At 39.2% G+C, this 12,895-nt stretch overlaps 1 protein-coding gene across 1 annotated transcript in view; it reads left to right on the top strand.

The window, feature by feature from the left end:
- PKHD1 (PKHD1 ciliary IPT domain containing fibrocystin/polyductin) overlaps nt 1-12,895 on the top strand; it is a 255,473-nt gene that overhangs the window by 125,494 nt on the left and 117,084 nt on the right. Inside the window, exons 44-48 of the mRNA XM_084515709.1 lie at nt 122-234; nt 1,475-1,574; nt 2,866-3,000; nt 6,322-6,457; nt 8,116-8,362. Coding sequence (XP_084371835.1) covers nt 122-234; nt 1,475-1,574; nt 2,866-3,000; nt 6,322-6,457; nt 8,116-8,362 — 731 coding nt within the window. The remainder of the gene's footprint in view (nt 1-121; nt 235-1,474; nt 1,575-2,865; nt 3,001-6,321; nt 6,458-8,115; nt 8,363-12,895) is intronic.

Raw genomic sequence — 12,895 nt, 5'->3', positions numbered from 1 at the left:
GTACCAGCTTCTGTCAGCCTGACTTATCAGAATTTGCATTTTGCATTTTTCTTCTGAAACTTATGTTAATTTTCAGAAATCTGTGGTAATCTTTTTCACAACTGTATATGTTTCTCTGCAGGGTAACACTGTGTGTGCTGCTGGGTATGGGTATTTATTTCATCTGTCCCCTGAGGGACCATCCAAAATGCCTCTCCTATCCTTCAGTGAGAACGTCGCCCATTCCTGCACAAGGTACTTGGGGACCTTTGGTTGAAAAGACTTTCCTGCTGCGCATGGTACTGCAGTGGAGAGCAGAAAAAGCTTTTCCTCTCTTTTCAGGATTTTTTCTTCAATTTTGCATCTTTTAAAGGGCTTTCTTTCTTGTTAAGCAGAATTCTCAACAGCAGAGCAAAGTCAGTGATGGACAGCGATGTGGTTGGGGCTATTTTTCCAGGTCTGATTGTGAGTGGTTTCCTTAGTAGTTTCAATACAGTCCTTTTGTCTTCTTTAACAAGCCCAATTTGTTAACTCGCTGAGTTCTTCTGTGCTGATATAGTTTACAGTACTACATTTAACACATTTCCTCGTCAGCCATTTAACAGCAAAGCACTGAAGCATGTACTCCTGTGTTGAATATAAAGCTCATTTTTAAGTATGCCAGGCATTTTGAGCAGAAGAGGACGGCATGCAAGAGAACAGATATTTAACATGTGTTACAGGCCAACATTAGAGATATGACACTGGTATTTCTTACCTCCAGATGCTTTATAGAATAGCAGCACAATTAATCCATGTTAAGAGTTTAGCCTCTGATTAAGTAGGTTGAAATGGAAAATAAGCACTTTGCAGTCTAACAGGCTAAAACATCGGGCATACTGTATGTATGCCCGATGTTACATGTAATTCTAGTTCTTGTAGTACCCAGCAACAACTATTCACTACAGCTTTTGCCTGTGCTTCCCTAAAACAGAAATCATGGTAAAGAATGTCATTGTGCTATAAATCAGTGGATGGAGTCACTTGTATTGGGGGAATCAGGCTAATAATCTGGATTTAAAATCTCTGAGAAGGTCAGACCAAGGACTGTATTCAGGAACACATACTTTTAGAGCGTACTCAAAGTTGTTTGAATCCAAGGTTGAGAAAGGAATAATCCATACAGATTCAGTTAGGACTCACCTGAAGCCAACACTGGTTGAAAGCATGATGGGAATGCGCTGCAGTAAGTGCCTGTCAGGGGTACAGCATGCTGGTTGTTCGCTCTGATGTGCCTTCTCCTAAATAGAAAACAAATATCGAGTAACATCTCCTTCATTATTAGATGCCTAAAATAAATACTGCTGTCCCCGAGGTTTTAGTCTTTGAATAAAGGGTAAAGTCTTGTGCAGAGAATTGTTATAAGATTTTAGATATCAATTGATAAGTAGGAAAATGTGGCCATGAACACATGCACTGTAAAGAAGCAGTGTCCTTTGCTTTCTTTCCTACACAGGCATGGATTGCTTGTGTACCCAGAATATTTGCCAGACAGCCCAAATGGCCCTGTTCAGTTCAACAGCTTCACAGCTTGGAGCAGCCAAGGTGGAGCCCAGGTATTTGTATCTTGACTGTCCTCTGTGGCGTTCAGGAAATGTTATTTGATCTCTAGATGTGTACCATATCTATAAAGACTTCCAGGCTGCAAATAGGCCACAATTGCTGTAAAACCTCTCATGCCTGTGTCTCCATGCCCCTCAGCTGGAGGTTTTGGTGATGAAGCCAGAAACACAATTTGTGAGCAATCCTTATGCTTCAGTGCAGAACAAAAATTATCATCATGGATAGCTGAAGTGGACTCTCTAACCATCTGATGTATGTCTGTCACTATAATACAGACAAAACAATCCTCCCAGTGTATCTGAGGTATTTGTAAAGATTGCAGTTGGTGAAAGATCTGCTGCCTTCATAGGGTTAATGGTTTGCATGGAAATTTTTCTATCCTTGTTAAAAATGTGCACTTTTTTGTTTGAATTTGTCTAGCTTCATTTCCAGCTATTGTAGATCACTATGACTTGATCTGATAAAAATAGGCAAACAAACAAACAAACAAAAAACCCCAACAAAACAAAAGTAACCACTGCCAAAAAAGAACTTTATTATCTGACATTTTATTTTCATACTGGTACTCAGAGTCTGTGACCCTTTTAAGCCCCTGTTTGATAAACTGAAGAGATTGTAGGTGTTTCTCTGTAAGGCATTTTTTCTAGTTTAACTCATCCTATGGCACTTCCTTTGAAGATGTTCAATTTTTAAGTGCATTAAAGTGGCATATTCTCTCTGGAAAAGGTTACTTGTATGAAAAGAAATACAACAAAAGGATGCTTCGCAGTTTTTTTTTTTTTTTCCTGTGATTTTCTCCACCTAGCTTGTAATTTCTTTGTACATTACTGTCCCAGCATACATTAATGACCAAGTTTATTCTGCTTCTTTCCCTAAGCTAGCTCTAGGAACAGTCTTCTAGCAGTTAGGTGACTGTAAGCAATACCTCTGGTTATTTTCAAGGCATCTTTCCGCTATAAACATTAACACTACACTATTATTCTTTGAAGTCATGAAAATCCTGACATTTGGAGCAATTTTACCCTGTTTGTTACCAATTCTCTGATTTTATTTCATACAGTTTTTTTATATTTTAATATGAAAACAAATTGGCAGAATGTAAAAGTTTTTTGTATTATTAATTGAAAGCTAAAATAAGAAATTAAGGGGAGATTCTCAAATAATAAATACAAATTCAGTTGTTTTGCACTCTCACCCTCTCTACTATATTATAAGAAGAGCACAGTTATAAACCACAGTCTTTCAAAATTATTGGTTTTATTCCTTTATTATGTTTTTATATAGATTTTCAGGAGCAGCAACCTCATACTCCAGAGTTTCCGGATTTATGCTTGCACAGACTTTGGCATTGACATCGTCGAAAGCCTGGGAAACACATCTGTAGCTAATAGTTTTTTAATTGGACACATTGGGCAAAAGGTAAGCGCTGCAGGAACTAGCTCAGTGTCTCTTGAGTTGCACAACAACCCTTCAAACAGAAATTTAGAGAAACAAATAAGCAACCTGAAAGTCCATGCTCCGTGGCAATTTAGGTAAAGTTTGACTTTTGAATTTGTGCATAGGGAGAAAAAGAAATGGCTTCAGGATGAGTTTTGGGCACTGATCTATACACTTAGTCCTCTAGCTGTCTTCTGCTGCTTGGAAAAATGATGCCTGCAGCAGCAGCACCTGCAAGGGACAATGATTTGGTGATGAAACAGAGAAACTTGCAGCATCAGTGCCTGCTGGAACCAGGGATTTTGTTGCTTCTGCTGGCAGCAGCAGAAGAGAAATAGCATTTGATCAGCTGGATCCTGCATCATTTTTCAGGCACTCCATTCATTACCAGCTGATGGTACAGAGCTGAATAAACATCAGCTGTTGAGAAACTAGAGTTTGCATTCTGCAGGAAAAATCAGCATTTTTTGTTCTAAGCCATTTTTCATCATGGTATGAAAGTTTCAAAGAGTTTTTAAACAAACTTGAAGCAAGGTCTTTGATTTTTCTGTTTGAATTTTGAAACATTGAAAGATTTTATATTATAATGTATATTCTTTTTTTTTTATAAATATAAAATGACATTTAAAAGTCAAACCAAAATATGACTTGGGTTCAATTATGGAGGATTTTAGTAAGTTAAGTATTATTATTTTTTCCCTATTTTTCACAGAAACTATTTTTTAAAGAGAAATCACATTTTTTGTTTAAACAAGGTCTTCCTTGTTTATAATTCCTATAAATAATTTTCAGTAACATGCATGAACCATTTAACCATATAAAACTGAATTTAGTTTACTGATTTGAGAATGGAGAATGATGAGGGCAATAATAGGTTTGATTTCTTTTCTAGTTATCTGGTTTCCTCTGCTCTCTCATACCATCATCGGTTCACCTGGAACACATAGTGCTGCTTATTTACTTAAGAATGAAAAATGCCACCAAAAAATAACATTTTTATTTATGCAATAAATACGATCTTCTCTTATTTCTTTAGGCAGCTGAACAAAGTCCTTTGGGTGCTATGAGGTTGTTAACAGATTAGTAACATAGATTAATAACACAGATGATGAAGGAATTTTAGTTACAACTGGCCACAGATGCTTGTTTGCAATTTTGAGGTCCCCTTTCCCCTGCTTGGGTTTCTGTTGCTGTTCATAAAATTAATTTGCTCTCTGACCAGCAGAAAAAGAGTTTTAAATGACTTTTCCTCAGAAGCTTACAGAAAGAAATCTCTGCAGTGGGCCTATTGAAAGCATCCTGTCCTACAGTGCTTCCCTGAGGACCTCCCTGAAAGCCTCTCCTGTCCTCCCTGTCCTACAGGGGCCCAATGACACAATGACTTTCTCTCATACACAAATGTGTGTGTTTTTGCTTTGCAGGATACATGGAAGGACTCTGATGCTGTACTTGTTAAGAGATTTAGAGGCACTCAGCTGTGCCTTGTTTCTTGCTGCACCCCAGGGGGGTGATTATCTTTGATTATCTCTTGATAAGAGCCTCCTTGTCATAATTTACATCTTAATTTATGTAATTCTCCCTTTCATAATGATGTCTCTTTAATATCAATTAAAACTTTGTGACATTAATTTAATGGGAACATTGGATTTTTCTCTCTGCTAGCCCTTCCAGTTTTTCAAAGAGGTGCTTTAAACCAAGATTGTTTTCCAGAAATATCAGGACATATCAAAACCGGAGCTTTGATCAATTAACATATTAGTGGCAGAGCCGGATCCAGGGCCTGTAAAATCACAGAATCACAGAATCACAGAATTTCTAGGTTGGAAGAGACCTCAAGGTCATCGAGTCCAACCTCCAACCTAACGCTAACAGCCCTCCACTAAACCATATCCCTAAGCTCTACATCTAAGCGTCTTTTAAAGACTTCCAGGGATGGTGACTCCACCACTTCCCTGGGCAGCCTGTTCCAATGCCTCACAACCCTTTCAGTGAAGAAGTTCTTCCTAACATCTAACCTAAAACTCCCCTGGCTCAACTTAAGCCCATTCCCCCTCGTCCTGTCACCAGGCACATGGGAGAACAGGCAAGGGGTTACCTTCATGGACATTCAGTCAGCTCCTCCCTTGCTTTATAAAGCAACTTAATGCCTCTGTGAAGCCATTTGTAGAGCCATTTGTGAAAAACTAGAAGGTCTGAGACAGGTGACACACACTAGGGGAGGAATTACCATCTCACACTCTTCTTCTACTTACTGATCATTAAAAGTGATAGAAATGGGGCTGGGGTGGAAGAATAGGCAAGTGTAAGCAGAAAAAAAGCATAGAGTTCTGAATAATTTATTACCAGCAGCTAGGGTTTTTCTACCTAGCAGTGACTTGGAATAAGATGACCCAAGGACCAGGACCATCATCCCAGGTGTTTTTGCCTCGAAGTAAGAGAGGTGATGGAGACACTGCTTCTTAATGAGATTAAAAATAGTACCACTCCTTTGAAGTGACAAACTATTTCTAAAAGTCCATTTCATTCCAAATTTTCACACAGGGCTGATTTCTCCCTTGATATTCTGCTACAGCCTTTGGGATCTGTTCTGCAAAACTGTTTATTGGCCTCAGAAACAGCATCACATGTTCCTACCAGCTCTTTAGCCTCTAGGCTACCCACTGGCATAAAGTACTTCCTTCTTCCCAGCCTGTCTCCAAGATAAATGGGCAGTGATATGCACTTATCCTCTCTGTCATGGCCTCCAATCACCGTTAAATCTAGTTTTATTTTTGTGTTTCTCATTGTTTGTGTGTTTTGGTCTTCTTTTTCACATGTCCAGCTTAAATTCTTCCCACAGATCCCCAGTCATGCAAAAATATTTTGAATCTCAGCTGTCAGGCTCTTCTTGGAACCGAAAATAGGATAATTGGCTTTATAAAGTATGGAAATTTCCTGCCTGATGGACAAGACAAAGTAAAGTAAAAAGGGATGTAAATGAATCTGCTTGCTGTGCCTTCCAGGTGGATTTTTTCTTCACAGGGAATGTGCAGTTCTATCTCCCTTCAGATGTCTAACCTTACCTAGTATGCAGAAGGCAGGACTGAAAGGAACACTATTGCGTAATGTAAATAGCAAATTAAACAGATGTTACTTGCCACAAGTTGCAAGGCAAATGGTTATAAGTGTCCTTCAAATAGCTCCAGAACCAGGGGATCAAGTGCAGTCACCTCTTTTTCTCCCAGCTACTGCATCATGGACTCCTAAGACCTGGAGATTCATGTGTTGATTTGTTTCTCAGTTCTCTTTGTTTCTTCATTTCAGGGTGGAACCTGCATGTCTGCAGGACTGAAAACTCCCAAAAGATACCAACTATTCATCTCCAACACAGCTTTCAGGAACTTTGATATAGACACTTGCACAGCAATCATGACCTGTTCTGGCTGTTACCAAGGGCAGGGTGAGTACAATCTACACTTATTTAGCAGTGTTTGAACAGTCCTTGGCTGCATCCATTTTGGATTCATATTTTTAGAAGGTCTTAGCTTCATCAGACAATCACTAATAGAGATTTCATCAGAATCCTGGAAAATGTTTTATGCAATGATGAAGAGGACTGTCCCCAGTTTTGCTTTAGTTATCTTATTACTATGTTTGCTATAGACAAGTTATCCAGAGTTAGGTTTTGAGTTATTTGCATATACGTTTTACTGATATTTCAGTGCAGTATGTAGTTTTCAAACATGTCATTCTCTTTGCATCATCTTCCCACCTGGGATGCCAAGATAACAGCTCTTACCTGTTTGCAGGGTGATGGAGCATAGGAGGGTGATATGGAGCTGCAAGATAGATACTGTGCTTGTTGTGCAGCTCAGATGAAGTGAGAAAATTCCTGAGCCAGGATTGTAGTGATATGTACAACAATTCACAATAATACTTAGCTTTTTTTAGTGTGTGCACTTTGCTGCCATTGTTGTCGGGCTGAACAAGACCCTTCAGCTTTTCTGATCTGCTCATGGTCAGGTTGTAAGTTCTTCAGCATTTAGTCAGAGCCACATATTGTACATGTCTTTGAGAAAAAGGTGGCCTTATTTTTGCACTGATTTTATTTTCTCAGTGGGACTTTGGAGTATTTTTTTAATATTTTGACTTGTTGCTTCTTCATTTTGGGACGTAACAGTTCAAGAGCAATGATTTGTCTAATAACTATGGTGCATCCACACACAATTTTACCAAGCTACAACCTCAGGCCAGCCTAAACCTTCAGTGAATTTGCCTAAGATAATATATGTAAACTAAGCATCCTTTTGAGCTTTGAAGAAGTACCCAAAGGCTCTTTGAAGAACATTCCAACTGCAATTACCTCTTAAATATATTTATATATAAACTTATACTGCCCTACAATAACATAACAGAGAAAAAGACTTCAGGAGGTGAGTGAGATCAAAGGACAAGAGGAATAGTAAAATCTGACTCAGAGAGGCTACAACTGACAATATGATAGGCAAATAGTAACCAAATTTGACACATGAACACTCATGCCAAAGCTGACATGTTAAGGTACATGGGGCAATAATTTTTGGACACTCCTGAAATTATTAATGTGTTCAAAAGCTTTCTGTGCTTTAGCCCACATGAATATTCCTCCTTGCTGTATCTGTCAGTGTTACAGTAGTGAAAACATACTCCAGCCACACTTATTAGCCAAGGCTTTATCCTGCCAGGTGCTGAACATATGCACACACAGATAAGCAGCCCTTACCTTATAAACAGGGCAGAAAATATCTATAAGTATTCCTGTTTTGGGGATGATAACTTTTGACAATGGTATTTATGAAGAGGTTTTTGGAAAAACTCAGGAGATACTGGAAGAGCAGAACCTGGATCAGAGGAGCCTGTAACAAGTCCTGTCACAGCAGGAAGCTGGACAGGTGGGACCTGGCCAGAACATACTTTTTTTATTTCTTTATTTTTTTTCTGAATTCCCCTCTGCCATTGACTTAGCAAACACTCTTCCAAAGTGATAGTGAAGTGAAGCTAATCTCTTTTTCTCCATAGAAGCCTTCAGACCTTGAAGAGGTTTGTCTTTGTTTCTGAACTTCTGCTTGTTCCCCCCAGGTGGGTTTACAGTGAGAGCTGAGCATCTGACCTTCACCAACTCACCTTTCCAAGTGTCCTTCCCCTTTCCTCACTCTGCCATCCTTGAAGATCTTGATGGATCTGTCACTGGACAAGAAGGAAGTCGTCTCCTCCCTTCTACAGACATCCTTGGGGCTTCATGCACAGCCAGTGCCAATTTCAGTCAAGCTTCTGGTGGCAGCGTTTGTGGCAGGGACCTTGTTTTTCACCGTATGTCTCTTCATTTGTAAGTAACCATTTGTCTTTTGAAAAAAATCACTTGCTATGTTTTATATTGAGAGAGATGCTGTTTCTAAACTCAATCCCAAGACTCTTTGCTGGGCCGTAAATGAGGTCAGGATAAAATCCTGAGCACTGGCATATAACAGTTCGTGCTGTTGTACACATGATCTCTGGCACCATTTTTGGTGTGACTTCTTGTTCTTGCCCAGACAATTCCCAGGCACAATTTGAGTGACAACACCGGGACCATTCCTAAGTGGCAATTTGGATGTAGTCATCACAGTTTAGATGAGGGAACTTAGCTGTATGGACAGCTACAAAAATTATAAATACAACTTGGCCTCTAGGCCAGAGGACAGTCTTTGGTTTATTTTGTTTACTAACTTGGACATGGCCTGTCCAAACCTGATTTTCTTCTGAGGTTCTCAGCAAGCTTGTTATCTTTGTTACCCCGGTTTTCTATCTATAGTCTTGATCCTGTCTGGAGACAGTTCTGGCAGTGTTAAGTTGACTTTTGAATGGTGATTGTGGTATATCTCTATTTTGTCCCTCTTCAAATTACCAGAGGGATATAAATGGGCTTTTGTAGTACTGAGAATCCAGCTCAAGGTGGACACTGACACATTAATGTTCAAAGTGAGATTGATGACCAAGCCTTAGCCACAGTCAGGTTTAGTGGGTGAATTGGGAACTTTGCCAAGATTTTCTGACTGCTGAAATATAAAGTAGACATAGATCATGAGAACACCTCCACTGTTGATAAAATGTAGAAAAAAGTTTGAATTTAATTATATTTTAAGTCATGCTCTGAGAGTGTTTCCTTTTATACTCATTGTGAGAGATTTCCCTAACAGTTCCCAAAGGATAGGAGGTCACAAATAGGTTAGTTTTTCATGTCTTCAGCAGAATATTTCTGGCATCTAATTTCATTTCTTTGTAAGTTCCATAAGCATTTTATTATTTCATGGGCCCAGCTGTCATGCAATGAACAGACATATTGTACAGAGGATATAATAACTTCACGACGTATTTAATTAAAAGAAAACTTTCTGGTAGATAATTTTCTGCCATTCTGTTGTAGCCATGTCTCTTATCACAAAATCATAGAATGGCTTGGGTTGGAAGGGACCTCAAAGATCACCCAGTTCCTACCCCCTGCCATGGGCAAGAATGCCACCCACTCAGGTTGCCTAGGGCCTCATCCAGTCTGGATCTGAACACCTCTGGGGATGGGACATCCACAAGTTCTCTGTGCTGTTCCTCGCTTTCTGTGAGGTACATGTAGTCAGTTCAGATCATCAAACCTGTTTCAGTTTGGTGTTCAACTTGTTTCAAACCTGTGATTATGGCTCACTATCAATATTATGGAATCAAACAATGGTTCAAGGGAGATATGAAACTCAAAAGTAAGCTTTTATTACTGTGGGAGGCAGGGCTTTCTTGACAACTAGTTAATTGCTCTTCTGAATTAGTTAAGATACCAGTTTCCACTTGATTACAATGGGCACTTGTGATAATACTACTGTTTATAGACTGAAATGGAGAAAAACAAAACAACAGCAACATTTCTTTGTCTTAAATGGTGGAGGAAGCCAAAGCATAAATGAACGAATCACTTTGTAGATGAAAGCAACTGCAGTAAAATTGTGATATAGCTCTAAGCTTATTCAGCACTCAAATATTACGGGAATGATTTGGCAGGTGAGCCAAAAATTCAATATGAGTGAATTCAAATTGAGTTAAGACATAAAAACTTAGATATTTTATTGAAGAGCATGTGTAGTCACCACGTGGATATTGACAATGTGTCCTACTATGGCTGATGGAAACCTGGGTCCTTGATTTGGTTACCCATGCAAAGGTGTCTGGTGACATTTAAAATTGATCATAATGACTCACTTTGTCACTCTAGTGGCAGAAGATCAAGGCTCTCTCACAGGTGCTGTATCAGATCTGCCATCTCACTCTGATATTTTGGATTCCTAGAGACATTTTAAAAAACACCAGATGCCTGTTTCTCTGGTCCCTCTCTTTGGAGCCAGTCAGCTGAATTGCTATTTGGGCTTCTCTTGACTGTACTTACTATGATGTTAGTGACTGTAATGGGTATTTAGTTACCCAAAGCACATATAAACATCTATAGACACTTAGGTGCCTTAATCCTAAATTGAATGCCAAGATTTTTCTCTACCTGCCTTTTACACTGGTTTTGGGGGAAATAAGACATGCAGACATAAGACATAAGAAATAAGGCATAAGGCATACACAGAGAGTGTTCTTGCATGTATATACGTATATGTGTATATATATATATATATATATATGTATGTAAATGCAGTGTGTCTCTCTTTTTTACTTAGTTTTGAATCCATTCCCAGTTTCATATATATATATTTTTTTATTATTATTATTAAAGGATCATAATGGACCCTGGCACAGTTTTGGCCCATGACAGCTATGCCACTCCCACATAATTTAACCTGACCCAGGGACCATTTCCAGTAGGGCAATTTGTATCTGTCTGTGTTTTTTGGAGGCTGCAGGAGTTATATTGTATGAATATATTGTACGGCTAGGCCATACCATGTGGCCTCAAGGCCGAAGGATAGGTCACAGCACCAGTTAGCTTACCCATAGAGGTGTAGCTGCAGGTTTGTGTCTGACTGCTTACATACCCTATGAATGGATGAGACAGTTTTGTTGGAGAAGATCTGTATGGATAAAACCACGCCTTATGATGTAAGCTACATGTCTGCTTTGCTGGTATCTCTTTGCACTGCCATGCCTACTGTAAGTTTGCAACAGAATATTACTTTTAACCTTTTTTTTTTTTTTTTTTTTCTTTTTCTGGAGACATAAAAATTGTTCTGGAGAGTTCAGCCTCCTACTTGTATCATCTTATATCCCACCTTTGTAATAACCCAGTCCTGAAGTCCAGCTCTTTCCCACTGGCTCCTGAGTACCATCCCAGCACACTTCTGTTGCTTCACTTGCCTCCCCAAGCTGGATTTGCTCTTGCCTTTAAGCAGCTGGCAGTTAAAGGGATCCAGTGGAGAAATACTGCTCAGCCAAGTACTTTCACTGTTTCTGTTATATTGGAAGAACTCCTGGCATAAAAAGAAAAGGGGAGAAAAAAGGATTTTAATAATCTGAGTACCACTCCATGCTCATCTTCCCTTCCCAGTGCTCCACTCAACATTTCACTTTCTTTTCAAAGTATGAGTTTGAATCATTCGCCATTTTTTGCTGTTTCAGGTTTGTAGTACACAGGCAGCAATGTTGAAGTGCTCTGTCAAAGCTCTGTTATTAATTCATTTCTATCTTACAACTCATGTTTTAGAAGAAATATTTTTTTCCTTTGCAAATAGGGAAAAAAAATTATCATGTGTTCCTTTGAAGTGGGAAACTATATGACTTTCAGCTACCTGCAGGCTTTGGATGTGCTTATTTGTTTCAACTAGTGAAAACAAAAGGCTGCACTAAATTAAGAGTTTGGAATTGTTCTGATTTAACAACGTGTACTGATTAGATGGCAAAATACTACTATGCTAGTTGTCTTTCTTGATCACTTCAGCATGAGGTCTTATGCAATCTAGTTCCTTTTCTAGCCACTTTTTAACCTTGATTATATGGACTGGAGATCTTTGCTCAATAGTGTGTGGTTGGTGTAGTTTCTCACCACACTTAGTATAGATATGAGTACTTTTGGGCACTGCCATGATATCTAATAATATTTTATGACAGGTAATGTCTTCAATACACATCATTCCTCCTTGCATCAAAAGGGGTGTAAGAAGAACAAGTACAAATAGGAGTTCATCTGCACCATTGTGGTTTGAACCCTGGTCTAAACTTTGTCTTCCTTGTAAATTGCTGAATTAGATAGTCATAGAATCACTAAGGTTGGAAAAGATCTCCAAGATCATCTAGTCCAACCGTCCCCCTACCACCATGATATGATATGATCATATAAGTGACTGAAGTGCCCAATCCCCTTGATATGATTTATATCAATCTCTTATTTCCAGCAAGTCCCCTTCCTTTCCTTTCTTATTCACCTACATGAGCTGGAAGTCAATTTGTGTCAAAGATACTTGGCAGCCCCAGTAGCCAGCTGTTAGCCTGCCCTCTTGAGGACTATGTACTCACAAGAGTAACCTGAGAGACTGAAAACATCTTCTCTGTGCTGCTTCCAGATCCTCTCTCGTGAGTAGCTCCTACCAGCCAAATCACTGTCATGTTAAGTTGAAAGACTGTCAGCAGGCAGCCAAGCAGAGCAGGCAACAGCTGGTGTTCAAAGCAGTGAGTCCAGGAGGCTTCGGTCACAGAGACAACTCTCCAGAATGGACCTGGTGGAGAAACAGGGTGGGAAGCAAAAGGAGCTGGAGGGGATGAAGGATGCAAGTCAATTAATAAAATATCCACAGCATGACATGAGGATGAGGGGGTGGGGAAGAAAAGGAAACGGTGAATTTTGTCCAGATGTATTTGAAGAGTGTTCACAATAAAAAATGAATAGTTTGGGATTAATACAACA

This window comes from Aythya ferina (assembly GCF_964211825.1).
Source record: "Aythya ferina genome assembly, chromosome: 3".
NCBI classification, from domain to species: Eukaryota; Metazoa; Chordata; class Aves; order Anseriformes; family Anatidae; genus Aythya; species Aythya ferina.
Note: the sequence above shows the minus strand (reverse complement) of the source record. Positions and strands in the feature narration are given on the sequence as shown.